Genomic DNA, 20,764 nt, shown 5'->3' with positions numbered 1-20,764 from the left:
CATTGGCATTTTGAGAAGCCCATGATCTGCACCTTAGCTGAAGTAACCTGCAGCAGAAGCAGAGATGAGTTCAAGGCTGTCCTTGCAAATATGCCCCTAACTCCTGGCATATGAACAGACCTGAGATAACAAGTTCAGACTTACTGGTGTATTGCTTTGTGCGGCACACACGAAAGATACATTGCGGAAGACTGACGTATGTAAATGTTTGTGCTGGAAGGTCCAGCTTGCTGCGCTCATGTACAGCATGTGTCCTTGCTAATCCCATGTGGGCTGCACGGTGCAGCTCACATGTACAAATCATAAATGGGCATCATCATACATGTCTGCTCATCATCAATTAAATCTACAGGGGTGTGATACTTGGAGCTCTGGGCGCTGCAAATTTTGATTTCCACAATTACACCTCAGAGCCAGCCTCTGATGCAATGTGTGTTGTCGTGTTACAACATACCCAAGCTACAATGCCCGCCCATTGACACACAACACTGTGTGACAGTGTACCTCATTGTCATGTAGGCTTTTATACACGTGGAGTTACGTAACACTGCTTTAAACATGACGCTAGGCCCCTCTTAACAATGCTACTTTGATTACAGTCACGTTGAGTGTGGGAATTGGCTTGAGGATGCGCACATCACTTACAATGTGGCTGTGAACCTGATGACGGGGAATTCTCAACAGTGATCAAATGCATTTGTCCAGGGTCACTTACTGATTGGTGCACCCTGCTGCCTTCAACACTACATCCTCAAACTGTAGTCCGGGTAACTGTGATACACACCCATACTTCATCCAGCTGTGTACATCATGTGTGCCAGTCATCCATACCACTGCAACTTGCTAGTCAATTCAGTTCAAACTCACCAGTGGCGTGTGTGTCCTCAAAGCTGTCGAAGTCCCCCTGTGTAATTGGCGGACGTTCATCTGTGTGACAAGTGAAGAAAATGTATGTGTATCAGCCAGCAATTCATATGGGACGTATTCACCTTTACAATCATTTATGTGACAATATATGCTACATTACACTAGTGTGTCATTGCATGTTGAATACACAGTCCAGGAATGTTCCAACTTTGAATGCCATTGACACAAGATGTGTGAATGTAGATATTTTGACAAACAAGACTGCTATGCTTGCTACCATGAGCATGAAAGTTGTGTCAGTGAGCCTCAAGGGACTCCACGCATCATGATGTTCTACGTGCACTGTGTACAACTGAGTTGCTGCCGTTTGCACTACACCATTACACAGGTGTTGTTTGTCTAAGACGATGTGGAGATGTCCACTTTAATTTGATCTTTAGGCACATCAACATGCATTTTCCCATGTTACTAGCTCCTGAGATCAGTGTAGCTGACATGACACAATTCCTGTTACACGCATATTGACCCAGGCTTTTGGACATCACACATCTCACATGCTACAAAAAAAGGATAGTAAATGTACTCTCACACCTGTCAGTCCAAAACTTTTTTTGCATATTACCAAGGGCAGTATCGCCACTTTAGCAGTAGTTCTTGGTGCAACAGCAAAGATGTTTACATCACCCAATCAACAAGCTGGCACAAACATGCTATTGCGCATGGATGCAGCCGTTTGGATATTGCCTAGCTTCCCTTTGCTAATGTGATGCAAAGTAGGTGTAGCTTTCAGGGTACAACATTGAAATGTTGTCTATCAGCACATCACAGGAATCATAAGCTGGGCCAGTACTTGCGTAGTGAAGTAACTTCCACTACAACAGCAGATATGGGGATAACTAACGTCTCCAACTTGTTGGACTTAGCCATGTGCATAATGGGTTGTGAATGTTAAGGATACAACCGCCTCTTACTATTGGGAACATGTCCATCTGCACTTGTTATTTATAGCTGGTTTACAGGGCATTTCTTTGGACTGGGCCGTATATGGCTGGTTTACACATCGCCAGTCCGGTACTCGTTGAAAATACACAGCTAACACAGCAATGTGCATTGGCGAGATTCTGTGAGATTCATAATGGCGTTAAGCGCAATTGGCATTGATCAAGGCAAATCTGTTCTAATATGCCCCATTAATCTCCCTGCAAGCACATACATTCACAGTCTACCTGCAATGGCAGGACAGGTATAAGTGTTGTAACTGCGCAGTGGGTGACACAGACTTGCAAAAAAATGCTGGAGAAAGGTATGCGTATCTCCTGCTTGGATGTGGTAACAGTTTCCACACACGCTTTGCGTCTCACACCTCAGCCAACATCCATAGCTCACAATCTAGGCGGTGGCTCGAACATTGGGTTTTTCAATCCACACACTCTCTGATAAATGATTTAGAGACTGTACTTACCACCCTGTAGTCCTGTCATCAATCCAACATAATCAATGAGGTCCGCCTCACGTGCCAGCATGTTCTGCCATCGATGTTTCCATTGACACACGTTGCGTTTCACACTAAAACACTGTTGCATTTGTGCCAGCAGATGCTCCCACTTCATCTTCCGAACATTGACGTTATATCCCTGCAGGATAAGTCCTCCCCTCTCCAACATGTTTGGCAGATAAAATGTTATCATCCACAGAAAGCCACCCAAAGCAGCCTCAGACATCATGCCCTCCCTGCCCACAGCTGGCATCTCCCCACACCCCTGTGACCCTCAACTACAAAAAGAAAACCCTCTTAACTCACCCCAACAACTACTTAAACAGACTACCCAAAGACAAACACCCGACAAAATACAGCACAGTAGACAATTTAACACACTTACAAAGTAGCAAAACACACAGCAGACACAGGATACAGGAAACTCTCAAATCCAGCACACACCACCAAAATACCCACCAAAACACTGGCGGGTGGAAATTGGACAGGATTCCAGGGCACACACAATGGTTGCATCACCTATGGTATCTCTTAGGCATGAACAGACTATCAATGGCTACTTTGGGAAAAAGCACAGACTATGCCAAGATGTTGGCCCCCTTTATATCCATCCTTTCCACTGAATTCCGGGAATTGTCCTGTCCTAGTTATCTCCGGATTTTGAAATTGATTCCCGAGGACAGTGTAGCTGCCTAGTGGGGTCGTCCCCAATTGAACTACCAGACCCCTTCGGACTCAGCAGAGTTCCGCATTTAACAGTGCCTACAGGCTGTTTCCCTTTCTTTTTCTTTATTTCTTGCTCACTGGGGAGGGGGGGGGGGGTTTGGGATTTGATTCCTTTATTCTGTTGTTCTTTGTTTTTTGTCAAATGCAGAATCACTAACACTACACTATCTGTTACAGGCTTTTGGCTCACTATTGCTCACAAGCTTTGCAGCACATTTGACTTAGCAGCTACCCATCCGTAGTGGGATCGGCTTACCGGTTCCTCCCTTTCTATAAACGTGGCCGGCCCTGTCTGGGTTGTAGGCGACATGCTGTGTTAATTACCGGTTTGAGTGTGCCTGTACTTCATTGTCTCGCTATCTTGAACTAACTAGGTGTTGGCCTGCCCGCTGGGTTGTAGGTGACGCTGTCCTGTATTGCCATGCCTTGTGTTCTGCCAATAAAATCGATTTAATACTAAAGGATTGACAAATTACTGATACTAAAGAGTCAACCTGGCTTACTGAAGAGCATAACTCACTGTTGAGAGTAAATGCCTCAATCAAATGTATGCACTATAAGTTTGAATTAGGATCTTTGTTTTAAGATGGACTATGCTTTAGAAGACAAGGTCAGTTACTGTGGAAACAAAACTACTTGCAGAGGAAAGGTAGAATCTTAGCAAGACGAGGGAAAGTGGTGATCACGGGTTTAACTAAGACTGCTGGAAATAGATCTTATTTTTGAAGTAGAATGCCCATGTACAAAGGCAAAGGAAGGTGGCCTTTTTGGAAACACGATGTGAGAGCAGAGAGGAAAGGCCCTTTTCCAGGGTACAATCTCCCTGTAAGTTCCAATGAAGTCCAAACGACACACTGAAACACCACGAATTTCAGAGAACAAAGGTTCTGAGCAGTTAAGTAGATGTACAAACCAAAAATGAAATATAGGCCACGTTAGGTCCCTAAATAAATCCTATGTCCAGCCGGACATGGAGTTTTATTTATACAATGTAGAATAGTCAAAAATAGTTTGGAATGCAAAAATAGTGGGGCACAAGCCTGTACCCTTAAAGAGGGGGAAGTCTGGGGGAATGAGGTTAACAATACAAATAGTACGAAAAAAAAACATTGATTACAGGCAAGGACTTGGAGCTGTGGTCACTTGCATCCAGAGATGAGTATCAGCAAGTATGACCAAAAATAGAAAACCACAATAGTTAAACACAATGGACATTTGTGGCACTATTTAGGAATGTCGACGTTTCGATCCCATGCTCATAAATTAAACGGGGCGATACAAAAGGGGATGATGGACAGAGCGTTTGAGCAAATCAAACACTCACCCCCAGTCAATAGATCTGGGTTTAATCCATCACCATTTTTTAGCTCACTCAGCCACCCCAGTTCAGACATGGCCATATGCAAATCAGTCTGACCCTGTGCCTCATGGGAACAGTCCAGCCCGAACTGCCAAGCCATGTCTTCCCTGGACCGGAAACAAGCATCCTGGGACCGGTTTCAGATTCATAATTCTCATCAGCCAGGCTATCTTGAATCCATTGGCCAAGTGAGCAAGGGACTCACGTCTGAGCATACCCTGCCAACTTAGGGCGAACAAAGCGATACAAAAGGGGATGATGGACGGAGCGTTTGCGCAAATCACTCACCTCCAGTCAATAGATCTGGGTTTAATCCATCACCATTCTTTAGCTCACTCAGCCACCCCAGTTCAGACATGGCCATATGCAAATCAGTCTGACCCTGTGCCTCATGGGAACAGTCCAGCCCGAACTGCCAAGCCATGTCTTCCCGGAAACAAGCATCCTGGGACCGGTTTCGGATTCATAATCCTCATCAGCCAGGCTATCTTAAATCCATGGCCACGTGAGCAAGGGACTCACGTCTGAGCATACCCTGCCAACCTAGGATGAACAAAGCGATACAAAAGGGGATGATGGACGGAGCGTTTGAGCAAATCAAACACTCACCCCCAGTCAATAGATCTGGGTTTAATCCATCACCATTCTTTAGCTCACTCAGCCACCCCAGTTCAGACATGGCCATATGCAAATCAGTCTGACCCTGTGCCTCATGGGAACAGTCCAGCCGAACTGCCAAGCCATGTCTTCCCTGGACCGGAAACAAGCATCCTGGGACCGGTTTCGGATTCATAATGAATTAAACGGGATCATCATCAGGACTATAATATTTATATTTGCCTGGTTCATTACAATTGGTGCCTGTCAGAATAAAAACAGGGAGAGAAAAAGAGAAGGAAATAGCCTATGAAATACAATAGAAAACACATTTGAAAGTACATCACGGGCAGCGTGTCAATTTAACATTAGCACCTAGTTAGCATTCAGACATTTGTGAGTGAACTAGGATAAGGTGAGAGCGTGATACCTGTTGTGACTGGATTGATCGTCGGGCTGCGAGTCGATTACATAATCGCCACAAGTTATCATTTAACCATCTGCAAGTGAACAAGAATGAGCTAAAGGCGTGACTACAATAATTGTTGTGACCGGATGATTTGTGGTTTCGGAAGTACGGCGAAAAGTGCGGCGTGACGAAGACGTGGTCTATGAAGAGGTATGAATTACGTCAACAGTTTTGGGACCATCGGGACGGCCAGGTGGCGACAGTTGGTGACTAAGCTTGAGCGCGAAACTGATATCACAGGCAACAGGGTATAATTGATTGGTTGTTAGGGATCCTGCTAGGGTCACTAGTGATTCTGGTGGCGAACGGCTAATAGTGTATAAGCCAGTGCTTACAGAGTTTAAATAGTGGCTGTGTACGATCGATTGTGGGAAATAGATGTGAATGAAAAAGATGGGCTTACCGGTGGGCACGGGAAACAAGGTACAGGGTGGAGAATTACGAGGTCGTGAAGCCGTTAATTCTGGCTTGAAAGGAAACGGTGACGGGGTTATTGTGCTGTTGTGTTAGGGGTGAGGAGAATATGGAGTGTGCGCGTTGGGGTGCGTACCTTCAGTTGACTATGATTATGGGAAGGCAGTTGCCAGGGTTGCGGCGTGGTTCGGCGGTGAGGCGTCCGCCCCGCTCCTCAAATGGCTCGTTGGGCCAATTGCTGTTTAGGTGCCTCCGATGGCTCGCGGGCCACTGAAAGGGAAGAGTTGGAGTCACAGGGATTCTCGGGATGAAAACCGGGAGGTGACTCAAGGCAGCGCGCCGGTGTAGGGGTTGGCTTACCTGGAATTGCACGATCGCAGATTCCCAGACCAGCAACGGTGTGCTGTGTAGTCCCATGCGTGGTAGCAGGTACTAAGTGCTTGCCTCGTACCACTCGTATATGTAGAGCCAGTGTGGGCGCCATTACGGGCGAGTTGCTAACGACAGTGAAAGTGAGAATGGACTGCCGCGTGGTTTGCGACGTCCAGTGGAATCAAGGACGGACTAACGTGCCGATTTGTGTATGTATGTAGTTGAGCTTATATAGCGCACAGCTACCCGCAGTGGGTGTCCCGGCGCTTGCTTAGGGAACCCGTCCTGATATTCCCCTGTGTGATAGCCCCAGCGGGTATCCACAAGGTGAAAGTCAGGCATCCCGCCGCGAGGGGCCGTTGTGGAGATTAAGCAAGCTATTGCCCAGAGTCGCAGAGTGTGAACCCGTGAGTCGAGAAGGCACCGGAGCGAGAATTATCGAGTCCGTGGAATTTTTAGCCCAAGACCCGCCGAGGCGGGGAATTGAACCCTGGTCCAGGACCGATCTCAGCTTCCGGGTCTGCCGCCTCTAACCCCTGAGCCACACTTCTCCACACTTCTCCACACTTTGCGTAACCACCCCCTTCCTGGGTCCCACCCATAGGAGGGACCTAGCAGGTAATCCAGCCCCTTGATTTGGAATAAAGGTAGGAGCTGTGTCCATAGACATCAGATTATCCTGACTGAAACTTTGAAACAGAACTCTGGACCCTTCAACATCCTACTCGATGTAGAAGACTGAAGAATCTCCCTTGTGGTAAAGGAGTGAACACCGTGCACAAGCAGGCACCATCAGCGCTCAAAGGTTTTCTTTGTTGTTGCTCCAGCCGGAGCTCGAACGACAGAGACAGACAAGAACCGACTTCCAGACATCCAACAGCCCGATCCACAGTCCCAGCAAAGCTGAGACCCGTGGAGGCGACGTGAGACGTGGGACCGGCCATCTTGGAAAGCCAGCGAGGCACCCTCGAGGCTGCGCATTGGGGATTGAGAAGCCCCAGCACCGAGCAGTTTTTGCACCGGAGATCACCTCTTCACACTCACCGAGTGCTGCGTGGGGCCCTTTTGCATTTTCCTGCTCGACGTGCCTGTCCGGTCACTTGCCCGTTGGCTAGTGGCCTCTGTGATGACAAACCTACTGATTTTCAGACCCTGTCCCCTCTGCTTTCAGGTACTCTACATCTTCGATCCACCCTTGGATCCAACCGGACTCTTCTCTCCTGGTCGCCTGCAGCATCTTTTCCTCCAGGCTCCATAGAACTCCACGACGAAACCGGACGCACTTTGACACCTATGCACCTGGTTCTTGTGGGTGAGTTAACGTGAGTACTCTGGTGCTCCTGTAGTGGTTTACACTTCTAGTGTCCTAGTTTTAAGTGGTTAAGTTCTAGTCCAGTCGGAAGACTCCCAAAACTGTAACTTTCTAACTTTTACGCACCATTGACTTCTATTGGTGCACGCGTGTGCCTTTAGACACTGCACCCGCATCCTGTGGGCCTCCTATCTCCTAACTGCTGTTAGTCCAGTGTAGCCCCAGCGATTCTCAAGGCCCTAGGCCTGACCATTGTTCGTGACGTGGTTCTTATACCACTATTTTAGTATATGGTTTTAGGGGCCACCAGGGCCTATCCATATTTGTGCAACTTTTGTATGTTATATGAAGTTCTTTGTTTAACGCTTGGGCTTCTGTCCTCATAAAGAGTACACAGGATTATTCTAGTAATAAATACATATATTTTTATAATATATAACTTGTGTGGTGTCCTTTAATTTGGTATTAAAAGGATTGCATATGGTAAAACAGCTGGCTTCACATGACCTCTTGAGTTTAGCATAAGACTGCTTTGCCCATGCTACAATTAGGATAGCTGGTCTATAAGGTTGACTTACAACCAATCACCATAAGGGTCGTTTGGACTGGTGCAAGGTGCTCACTAGAATAGTGATCATCATATACCAGGCCAACTTCTCACACACGCTCTTAGCTCATTCTTGTTCACTTGCAGATGGTTAAATGATAACTTGTGGCGATTATGTAATCGACTCGCAGCCCGACGATCAATCCAGTCACAACAAGTATTACGCTCTCACCTTATCCTAGTTCACTCACAAATGTCTGAATGCTAAGTAGGTGCTAATGTTAAATTGACACGCTGCCCGTGATGTACTTTCAAATGGGTTTTCTATTGTATTTCATAGGCTATTTCCTCCTCTTTTTCTCTCCCTGTTTTTATTCTGACAGGCCCCAATTGTAATGAACCAGGCAAATGTAAATATAGTCCTGATGATGATCCTGTTTAATTTATGAGCATGGGATCGAAACGTCGACATTTCTAAATAGTGCCACAAATGTCCATTGTGTTTAACTATTGTGGTTTTCTATTTTTGGTCATACTTGCTGATACTCATCTCTGGATGCAAGTGACCACAGCTCAAAGTCTTTGCCTGTAATCAATGTTTTTTTGTTCGTACTATTTGTATTGTTAACCCCATTCCCCCACACTTCCCCCTCTTCAAGGGTACAGGCTTGTGCCCCACTATTTTTGCGTTCCAAAGTATTTTTGACTATTCTCTACATTGTATAAATAAAACTCCATGTCCAGCTGGATATAGGATTTATATAGTGACCTAACGTGGCCTATATTTCATTTTTGGTTTGTACATCTACTTAACTGCTCAGGACCTTTGTTCTCTGATACTAATTGCTACCTGTGGTCCTTAGCCATAATTTCGGGTCCCCCTTGTTTGTTTAAAAATAACACTGAAACACCACATCACAAATATTATATCAAACCTAAGTTTATTGGCACTAGTCCATTAAATTATTTATTTAAATAAAATACAAGAGTTTTATGGAAACACCTGATTGTCCTATACTGCACCTGCTTTTCTGTAAAAAGGCACAGAATTACAGGAGTAAATCAACAAAACTAAAATGGGCACACTGCTGGGATCAGTGGTTTGGGAGTTAGGGGAGTGGCGGAATTACAAAAAATGAACCGGATAAAAGTATTGTGCAAAATGCAAAGGAATGATTGGATGCTGGAGCAAAGTGTGTGAGATCAAAAGAAAAGGAAGATGTCAGAGGCTTATGTAGAATGGAGTTGGGGTGTTGTCAAGGGAAGAGCTGATAAAGAACAATGGTGAGCTGACAAAAGGAAGAGGGAGCACAATTTAAAAAAAGAGGATGATAATAAGTCTATACAAAGGCGAGAGGATAAAAGAAAGGTCATTAAAAATTGTGGCAGCAAGCAACAAGCCAAAATATAGGAAGAAGTGGAACTGGACAGATTAAGAGGAAGCAGAGGGCTGGTTAGTATCTTGGAAATGTTAGAAAGGTCCTCCCTCTAGTCTGGATATGAGAGAAGGACCTGGTAATATTCAATGAATGTTAGGAAAGGGGTAGACACCTTTCTGAGAATATCAGAGAAGTGTTAGGATGCATTATGTGAATTTAGGTGAGGAATGGCCTCGTAGTAATCTGGTAATGTCAGATATGGACAGAGGTACTGCCCAGAAATGTGAACTCATTCAGAGGCAGACACAGTGATCTGGAACTGGTCTGTTACATCCCTTGTGAAGAATGAAGGACCACATATTGTAATCTCCACTGCTCACTACTGCCTATATTACTCATGCAGCCTCCAAAACTGAAATGTTTTTAGCAATGTCAGATCAGTAGTAAATATACCTGAAGCCCACTTGCTTCACACCTCATACAGTATGTATGAGGGAGTGAAGGCAGAGTATTTGTGGCTGAGACAGGACAATACTAATTGGCAGGTAACTGCGCTCACTATAGGGTGTCATCAGGGAAGGGAACTGTAGGTTGGGGTATGCAGCCAACTTTGGTGTACAGTAACAGTTCATAGGTCGGGGAGACACCAGCATTGTATCAATGCCAGCCAAACGATGAAGTCAATGTCTGCTTCTTTGCACTCTTCTTCAAGCTTGGCTATACTGGCATGGGCATTTCATCATATTCGTCAACACCCTCCTGCTCGTCGAAGACAGGCTGCGCTTCATTGGCATCCAGCTGTGGAGAAAAAAACAGACATTGTTGGTGTAGGCCAACATTTCGTGATGGCTGATGTTGGAGGGGTTTCAGCACATCACATAGTATCAACTTCTGAAAACAGATGGCACCAATGTGCACACACATACAATGGCTTGCAGTAACTTGCATTAGAGGGCACTGGGCATATATGATTGTATCCATTAGGAAGAGCAGTGCAATTTGTCAGTGCCCATGGCTCTGTGTGTGTGTGTCAATGATCAGTTAAGAACCATCTTGGTGTGTCCAATACGTCGTGGTGTGAATCTTGGGACATCATTCCTTGCGTCACCCATGGGTGAATGCAAAACTACTCCCCACTTTCCCCCGAACTCTTGCCTCATCACAGTTGGAAGCCTTCTCACTTCCTTACATTCCACAGTGAGGGTTCTCTGCCATACTATGAGATCCCTCGTTACAAGACGCTGCTGTTCTTACTCAGCCACACACTGTAAATTCATCGGGTTCACGAATCGACTTTGCCAACGCAGAATTGCATAATCTTAGTTTAAAAGGGGCCATTCGTTCTCCAGATCGTCATCGAAAGTAAGGCCTCTTAATAAAACTTCAGGTATCAGTATTTGCGGGAAATGAACATATAGAACAAGGATTGCTCAAAAGAAAATGCGAGGAAAACTTTGATTCAAGAACACAAAATTATAATGTACTGATAAATGCGGACAAAAGTAGGAGCATACAGGGAAAGAGAGGCAGCATGATATCTTGAGAAAATATAGAAAGCTTCCACATTTGTTTAAAAGTATTCTGATTCCAACGTTACATTTTAACTGGAACTTCAAAGCTGGGAAAAATTGATAACAAAAAAAACCTATTTAAATTGGCTGCAACTTAAATGTGTTAGATAGTTCTTTTCAAATATAGTTTTAATTGGTTCATGACCTAAACCATTAAACAAATCCCAAACAATATTATATTTCTTTAAGATAATCAAGTACCGTTGTAAGACATGAATAAGAGAGCAACACAATATTGTATTGTTACAATTAAATATTGCAGATAAAATGTAATACCCAATTCGTAAAAGTAGACATTTGAAAACATAGAAACAGCAGTCGTCTCCCAGCACTGTTTTCCGCCTGTCAATGTTATATGTTGGTTAGGGCTAAGTCTTTAAAAAAAATCATAATACTATTCAACAGAGTTCATAATACTCAAAAACATTACGAATGCAATTCGAAGTAAATTCAACGCTTTTCGTATGTCACATGCAAACTCAAACTCTAAATTTTGCAGACTGATTCCTCTGACTTAAGTTACGTTTACCTACTGCTTTACAAGAGGTCCGGGGTTTGGGGATTACCATACCGGTTGATGTCCCCTGCCAACCCTGCCATCCACCCCTCTGCCTGCTGGCATCCCTATCTACTGGCCACCGGACCTCCAGGCTCGATGTTTGCCCACCTGCAAGGTCGTTTTTCTCGACCCCTGACGAGCCCACGCCTCTGCTGCATTGCCGCTCCCCTCCTGGGTCCAGGGCTTCGCTTTTGGTGAGGACGCTCTATGACAGCCCCATCGATGACAGTCTTGTCCGATGGCTGAGACGATCGCGGGCATCCTGACGTTCCTCCCGCCTGCCACCACGTTAATCTCACCAAGAAGAAATGAGCCCTGTGCCATAACGGCAGCACACCGAGGATGCGTCCGTCTTGCCTGACCCTGTCATGGCGGCTGGCACTCCAGCAAAGCAGTGATGTCGGGAGGGGGCTCTCATATCACCTCTCACTGGCGGAGCTTCTTATCTTCACGAAGCAGCAGAGCCGTGAGGAGAGAAGAGCCTTGTGCCTCCCTCGCAGCCTAGAAAGCGGCAGTACACCGGGGACTTCACCTTGCCTGACCCTGGCATGGCAGCCAGCACCCGACTGATAGCTGTGATTTCTTGAGGGGGCTCTCGGAGCAACTCCCCCAGGCGGAGATACTTCCCTCGACGCAGCAGCAGAGCGGCAAGGAGAGAAGAGCCCTGCGCCTTCCTCCACACAGCCTAAAAATCAGCAGCACACTGGTGTTCCGCCTGACCCCGACATGGCTGCCAGCACTCCACCGAAGCAGTGATGTCTTCCACAAAAGTCATACAAAAGAGGATGATGGACGGAGCATTTGAGCAAATCAAACACTCACCCCCAGTCAATAGATCTGGGTTTAATCCATCACCATTCTTTAGCTGACTCAGCCAACCCAGTTCAGACATGGCCATATGCAAATCAGTCTGACCCCCGTGCCTCATGGGAACAGTCCAGCCCGAACTGCCAAGCCATGTCTTCCCTGGACCGGAAACAAGCATCCTGGGACCGATTTCCGATTCATAATCCTCATCAACCAGGCTTTTCCACAAAAATCAGCATTAAACCCCCCTGGAACTCACAGTGGCGAATACATATGTGGAGTTTGAGCGCACGAAAGCAGCACCATTACTGTTCCATGCAGCTGAAGCCCTTCCTGGTGGCGCCTCCGTGGAAGAAGATCCCCAAACCTAGCGGCGAAATTATATATATGTTCGTATGAAGGGCCTCTTAAGAAATGTGCTTGGTTCCAAAATGGCTCTTGCAGTAGATTGGCGCTTAGGGTCTTAGCAACTCCATAAAGGATTCCCCCCGCTTTGCATCTACTTCGTAAATGTCACATAATAGAACTGAAATTGTATCTCCTGTCCAGACCTATAAGGATGTCCCAGATTTGCTACCTGACTATGCGAGAATGACTCTGGAGGCACCACTCACCCCCTCTGAAGACATGTGGACACTGGCCCTGTCTTCCTGTCGCCTCACTGCATAGATTGCAGCCCCTATGCTTTTGAGTCATTGAGAATTTTGGGGACCGACTGAACTTAACACCAAGGTCACAACCCCCCTGCCTGACCTCAAGATGGCCACCTCAGTTGGTCTCTCCACGATGCTCCACCACTCCTGGACAACAGAACTGGTCATCAACCTGATCTTAACCACATCCCACATCTGACCTTGATCCTGCTCTCCCTCTAGGACATGTACTCTTCGAACTTTTCCTCGACCATGGAGACCCTGCCATTTGACCGATGCCCGGTGGAGCTACCTGTTAACTCAAGAGGAGACGGGCTGTGGATTTCCCCTCAGCCGTCACCTACGACATTGGGCAGACATTCCTTCGTCTCTCTGTCGTATCCCTCTCCTACCCCTTCACCCTACCCCCTTCACCCTCTATGCTCCCTTCTTCTTGCCTTTTATCCCTTTAATGTTTTTCTGTTGAGACCTAGCTATCTGACCGATGCCCGGTGGAGCTACCTGATAGCTGAAGAGGAGATGGGCTGCGGATTCCCCCTCAGCCGTCACCTACCCAGCCGGACCTTGGTCAGACTTTCCCTTCGTCTCTCCATTGTATCTATTCCCTACCCCTTTCTCCCATATCCCCTTACCCATCTCACTCCCTTTTCCTTTTCTTCTATGCTACTTAAATATTTTTTCTGGTATCATTGGTAATATGTAACTGATGTAAGTTTGCAATTATGTGGAACCTTATGTAAAGCGCTCTGATAACTTCGGGTCTAGTCAGCGCTATATAAAACTCTTTAAATAAATAAATAAATAAATAAACAATTGTTTCTTTATAAGACATATTGTTCCTCCCTGCGTTGTTCTTTGTAAAATACGCTGATGCACTTAGGCTTACTATGTATGGGCTACAAAAAACAAAAATAAAATAAATTCATTTGTTTTAAGTAGTATGACTTGATATTTTTAATTCCCTGGCTGTTTTGACGGAATATTTGCAGGAAAAAACGAATGATTAATTGAGGAGAATGGAGGAACTTACTTTTTCTCTAATCGAGCTCTGCTCCCGTAATCATATTCATGTCTGCCTGTGCCTGAGAAGTGTCTTGAGATCTGGGGAGAGAAGCAGTTCACCTGGTGACGTGACAGGCTTTGTGGGTGAAGTACATCTCAGGTGAGAGGTCAAGGGTTGGAAATGGAGCTTGCACGACACACAGTACATTCAACCTGCATCTGTGAAGGGGTTCGGGCGCAGAGCGGTAGTGAGATTGGCTGGTGATGTTGCATGGGTCCCTCAAAGACAATCTTGCCTGATGCCCCTTTCTGTACTGGGGTCAGGGACCATCCAATCAGATGTTTGGAGTGCAGGAGGCAAGGCGGGACACCAACGAACATGGAGACCTCCACCCTCCCATGGCAGCGGGTCACATTGCATGGCCTTTGATGCACCACTAGTGTTTAATCCGTTTTTGCACTGGCACTCCTTTTGAGACACTGCTCTTCCCCTGGTTGTTGGTGCGTTTGGCAAAGGTGTTTATGAAGTGAAAGAGAACTGTTCTTGGTGGAGACCTAGTGTGGTGAGCCTACTACAAAATGAACCAGCAGCAACAGAACACAAATAAAGATTTCTTGCTGCCGCTTGGGGTGCTTGTCTGAATCTGAGATGTCTAGTTTCACTAAAAGCGACATGACCCTTACGACTTTATTGGTGGATCTGAAGAAAGCAAATGTAAATGTAAAGTATTTGTAGAGCGCACTGCTACCAAGCGGTTTCGTGGCGCTATTACTCATACCGCTGTGGAACCCTTCCTGGCTTTCCCTGTGAAGTGTCCACTCCTAGGCACCCCTAGGTTGAAGCCAGGCATCCTAGCGCTGTTGGGGCCGTTGTGGAGATTAAGCAAGCTATTGCCCAGAGTTGCAGCGTGGGGCCCATGATTGGATTAGGCACTGAGGTGAGAATATCAGGTCCGAGGAATTTTTGAGCCAGAGACCCGCTGAGGTGGGAATCGAACCCTGGTCCCGGGCCAGAGCTCTGCATCAAGGCCACTCTAACCATTGAGCCACACTTCTCCACAATATTTAGCAAAGATTGATCTCCTTGGAATCCTCGGTGGAACTTCAGATGCAAAACTGTGCACATTGGAAACAAAATGGGTTGAGGCGAAAGAAGAAATTGTGATCAGGGTCAACAGTGGAAAGACTGTTGTTATCTTTGGAGCACCACAACGAATTTAAAAATGCATCATATAGTCCACTCTCCAACTGGAACTAAAGTAGATTCTTTGGAGAACTGTTAGCATGGAGTGAATAGAAGTATCCTGCAGCTTCCATTGCGTGTGGGACAGAAGAGCTGAAATTGAATACTTTCTCACCAATCAGGTGAACCCAAATGAAGGAGAAGGTCTTGTTCTGTTAAAACATGTGTTCACAATGGCATCATAAAGATAGGGTGAAGCGCCTCTGATTATGCCTCCGAAGGGTGACACACAGCGAAAAACGATCCTGTCACAGCCATCTTCAAAGATACAGACTAATTGCATTAACAAAATACTATTTATACAATACAAGGGAACACAAAGGTGCAGTTAGCTAGGGACCTTGGGTAGTTACGTTTCAACAGAGACAAGGGTCCCTAGACAAGAAAACAATGAATTCAAATAAATATAGACTAGATAGTTCTATATCATATGTCCAGCCAGACAGTTTAATTTCCAATAAATTGAGTACAGGTGAGAATTTGCAGTGTGATACAAGTGGGACACCAGCCGATGTCCGACTAACACACTCAAGGGAAAACAACAGGGGGATTTTAGGCAAGCTGGGGTGGTCTGAATATCATAAATCATAAGCAGACAGTACACATTATACACATATGCATGCAGCAAATGGCACAATAGTTATGCATTTAGTGTATTTGAGTCGACGACGTTTCGAACCCTTTTAACATACAAGGTTTATCCTCAGGACAACAATAGATTGCCTAATGGACATTACATAACTGTAGCCCACACTGTGGGATTGATTGCCAACATAAACAGTTCAAGGGAAAAATTGGAAGGAAAGGGGAAAAGAGGGGACATAAAAACGAATTAAAAAGAATTGAGACAAGTCAACCATCAATGCATGTTTCAAGGCAAAATGGGCAATTAGCTATGGTGCAGTGATTATACATTCAGTGTGCGGGTAGTGGCTCACAACGTACGACTAAGTGAGGGAGACGGTTAGGTCCTCATAGGGACAAGGCGAAGTGCAACGATGTGGAAAGGGGTGAGGAGGTATCGAAGGTGAAGTCATTGCGGTTCATAGGCAGAGACTGTCACAGATGTAGAATCGATAACCAAGGTAGTGGCGGTGCACATGCAGATGAGCCGAGTAGACATATCAGTGGGCTGCAGTGATAATTGGAGTTGTGACTTAGTGCAGCGGCGAATTATTAGGTGGAGCGGGGGTGCTTAAGGCGTTGCGCTGACTATGAATAGGCCGAGTGGGCAACTAGCGAGCGGGCGATGGTGACACCCTTGTTACAGTAATGCGCCAGGGTGAAGTGTAAGTGCAACAGGGTGGAAGCCAAAATTGGCTCAGAAGTTCATTGTGCATGACTTCACTTCTGAGCCAATTTTGGCTCCTCTCGGTAAGCCTACCACTGAGTCCATACCGTACGTGGTCGTCACCTTCGCACAAGCCCATTTTCAATTCCACTCTGATCCAAAGGAGACCAGAGGCCCCTGATCTCTATGTTGTTCAGATGGCCTCCCCAAGTCAGAGCCGAAGTATGCATCACCACTGTAAGTGTCGAATAGGGTAGAGAGAACAGCCTTCTGGAAGTCAGACTGGAATCCTTCATCCACCAACGAATGTCCACAACTGCCTCTTTTGACACACGGATATTGTCTGAGAGGCACCCCCAATGAAGAGCCAATTAAAGGCGGAGGTTCCACTGCAAATGGCATGAAGAACTAGGACCATACACAAGACCAGGAGACCACGCTGACTCAGAACCATCTGGGTTGGAACACAAGAAAAAGACCGAAATGGACTCCCTGTGGTGGTGGAAAAGGTTTAGATGCTACTGTGTCCAAGACAGCCCCTATACCTGGCAGAAGGTGTGGTTTGGCTCGTTGAGGGAAAACCCCTGGGAAGACAGAAGCAATATGGTGGTTGCAGGTGATCTGCAACTGACTGTCTCAAGCCCCCCTTCAACAGCCAGTCACAAAGGATAGGAATGTGTGCACCCAACATGCGAATATAAGCCGCAACCACTGCCAGCCCTGCTATGAATACCCGCAGGGAGCTCAGGTGAGGCTGAAACACATGATGTTGAAGTAAAAGTGTTCTTTCACCACAACAAAGAAAACCCCTGTGGGACTGCAGGATGGGTGCATGAAAGTCTACACTTAGCACATCCAAGGACATAATCCAATTCCAAGGGTCTAGGGCATAGAGGACTTGGGACAGAGTTAGCATCTTGAATAGGCCTTTCCAAAAGAAGGAGCTTAAGAACTGGATATCCAAAATTGTTTAGAGTCCATCATCCATCATTTTGGGCATGAAGAATTACTGGGAATAATACTGATTGCTCCATCCTACTCTGGGACTTTCTCTACTGCTCCCTATGGACAGACATACCTGAACCCTTTTGATCTGCTCAAGTCTAGGGGAAAACAGAAGACCTGTATGGGGAGCTGCAGAGCATGACCATGAATAACACCCTTCAAGACTCACGGGTCTGATGTACTTGCATGGTAGTTGGGCAGGAAAAAGTCTCTCACTAGCTGCTGGTGGCTTCCAAAAGGGGAATCAGAGTGGCTTGGTGAAAGTGGCAGGAGAAGATGAAGACGAGGACTGTTGTTGTTGTTGGGGTGCCTGTCCTCTGCCGCCACAATGCCCCCTGAAGCTTCAAAAGGGCTGGACAGGCTGCTGCATGTCCCTGGCAACACGCTAGGCCCCAGGAGTATCCTCTCCTTAAAGAACATTTTGTAAAACATTGAGGAGTGATGATACAATTTAATCAACAACAAGCTTTGATTTTCAACTCAGGACTGCGTAAAAACTGTTCTGTAGTATTTTTTTTTTTTTAAATGAAGCTAGATATAGGTTTGGACGCGCCAACAAGAAACTCGTTTAGAAAGAGAGGGAAAGGGTTAACAGATGCTAACCATTCACAATTGGAGCTAGAGTAGTCCAAAATGAAAGACATTATTTCATTTGCTGCCTTTCTCACGATCACAGAGAGAAAAGTTGAAGGGGCTGCCATTTTATAGTTGCTTTCTATGAGAGTGGTGTACCATTCTTGTGCTTCGTTTTTACAAATCTTTATAGTGTGAAAACTATCCAGAAAGAGCAAAACGATCAATAGAATCTACAAGCGCAATTCACTGGTATGTATATACCAGCTTTGACTTTGTTGTTGCCCTGCTGCCTCTTACCGGATTGTCCGTCGTTGCCCTGCTGGTTCACGCAGCCTTAGGTGGGGGACTGCAGTTGCTTCTTGCGGCCGTTGCAGCCATTGCCGCCATTACCACGCCTAGCAGCGGAGACTACACCTCCCAGAAGTATTCTGTGGCGCAGGATCAACGCGTCACAGCGCAGCGCCACGCCTCTCCGCATGAACTTTTTGTGATCAAGGCTCCTCTGGTTAGCGCAAAATATTTATTTGGTGTCACTGATTTCTGTGATTTATAGACTTGGTTTAATTTGGGGTCTTTTAATTTCAAGACTTAGCATGTCTAAGGCTATTCGTAGGGGAGTGGGTGGTCCTGGGGTTGTGGGCACACTAGATGCTTTTCTTTCAAGGGCTGAGTCAGTTCTCATGCATGAGATTAAGCTTACTGAAAAAAGACTCTCCCTAGATCCCCAACCCCATTGAGTCTCAATAGGAGCATATACATCTAGTCTCCCCCCTACTGAGGCTCCAACTGTAGACCCTACTCATTTGGTGACTGCCCAGATACATACTTCCAAAGCAAGTAAACATTTATCTAATGGTAGTATTGTATCTCTTGATCCTTCCCCCTCTCCTAAGATACTCACACTACAACAGAGATCAGAGCAGATAAAGGTGGGGGAGGTTCATAACAAAAAACGGAAGGCGCGCGGGCAGCCGCAAATTTCAACTTGTGCTAGTAAGGTGGCTAAAACAAGGAGTAAATGCACAGATAATGAGGGGGGTCAGGTAGTTGCTTTCTCAATAGCCAATAATAGCTTAACTGGAGACAAAGAAGAAGGATAGAGCCTACATTAAACACGTGTTTAGGGATTTTGAGAGGCTCTCCTTTCCAAAATGGGTGAGAAAATGGTGGCTTTGTTAGATCCCCCATTAACCAAACTGTCAGAAATAGACACAAGGTTGTCTAAACTAGAGCAACATCTATTATTACCAATATCAACTTTGGGTAAGGTCACAAATGGCCAGTCAACTGTATCCAGTTTAGCTACAGTACAAAAGTAAAAGTCAACCTAATGAGATAGACCGCAGTGATCGCAGTGATGGTAGGTTAGGTCTAGTTCCCAATACCCTTGCGAGTAGTCTACACACCATACTGTGCATTTACTCCTTGTTTTAGCCACCTTACTAGCACACCATACTTTCCTATCGCTCATTCTGGGGCTCGCGCTTCTTTCTACTTCCAGTCCTGCTGGTAGGTCTGCTAAAAAAATTGAAAAGAGGAGAGGGGCCAGGATGCAGCCCTGTCCTAGCCCATTTCCTATGGCTATTTTCTTTGTCAATGCCCCTTGAGTGTCCTTAATTACTTGGGCCTAGTTTCCTCTGTGCAATTCTTTTAGAATTGCCAGTAGGCACTCCCATAAGCTCCTGTGGTCCATCAAATCAAAGGCCGCCCGGAAGTCGACGAAGCAACAGTACATTTTCCCCTTTTGTTCAATCGACTTCCAGGCAAGTGCCCAGAGGGAATAGGAATGGTCTACTGTGGAGTGCCCTTCTTTAAATCCCCCCTGCTCTACTGGGACAATTGAATTCTGTTCTACCCAATTTTTTTGTTTACCTAACACAATTTTTGCAAATATCTTCTCCCCAATATCTAACAGATTGATTAATCTGTAGTTTTTTGGGGTATGCATATCACCTTTCTTGTGTATGGGCCTTATTATTGCCCCTTTCCAGTTGTTGGGAAACCTCCCAGTATCTAAAATACCTCGGAACATTTTGGCCAAAAATTCAGCCCACAAGTCTGTCTGGATTTTAATTGTCGAGGCCGGAAGGTTATCTGGGCCCGCTGCTCTTGTTATATTCAGGCTTTTTATCGTGCTTTTCACTTCAGGGACCGAAAAGTCGTGTTTTATATCTGCTACCAGACCGCTCCAATCTGGATGCTGATTCTCTTCTCGGTTTCTCCCGAGGCTATACAAGTCCGGCAAATATTCCTCCCAGGCTGCTTCTTCCACTACACAGTTCATTGCGGCCGTCTGGCAATCACCTGCCAAATGAACTAGATTCCAGAACTGGCGTAGGTTCCTTGACTCAATTGCCTCAAGTGATTTTAACCAACAGCATTCTTTATATTCTCCTTTTGCCTTCCTACTTAACATGTTATATTCTCTTTTTAGAATCGCAAGGGCATTTCCACTACTCTGCCCGCCCTTTATAACTTGGCGACGTGTAATTCTCCTCACTTCTCTCTTCTTTTCCACA

General features: G+C 45.8%; 1 protein-coding gene across 4 annotated transcripts in view; it reads right to left on the bottom strand.

The window, feature by feature from the left end:
* Positions 1-9,080: 9,080 nt before the first annotated feature.
* Positions 9,081-20,764, bottom strand: part of SLC4A2 (solute carrier family 4 member 2) — a 1,480,655-nt gene continuing 1,468,971 nt past the window's right edge. For all 4 annotated transcript variants that reach the window (XM_086940913.1, XM_086940912.1, XM_086940914.1 and 1 more), the window contains one exon: positions 9,081-10,336. In XM_086940913.1, the coding sequence (XP_086797039.1) occupies positions 10,256-10,336 (81 nt within the window). In that variant the 3' untranslated portion in view covers positions 9,081-10,255. The remainder of the gene's footprint in view (positions 10,337-20,764) is intronic.

The sequence above is a fragment of the Lissotriton vulgaris genome, chromosome 10 (genome assembly GCF_964263255.1).
Source record: "Lissotriton vulgaris chromosome 10, aLisVul1.2, whole genome shotgun sequence".
Taxonomy (NCBI): domain Eukaryota; kingdom Metazoa; phylum Chordata; class Amphibia; order Caudata; family Salamandridae; genus Lissotriton; species Lissotriton vulgaris.
The sequence above is the reverse complement of the archived record's forward strand: the minus strand, read 5'-3'. Positions and strand labels throughout refer to the sequence as shown.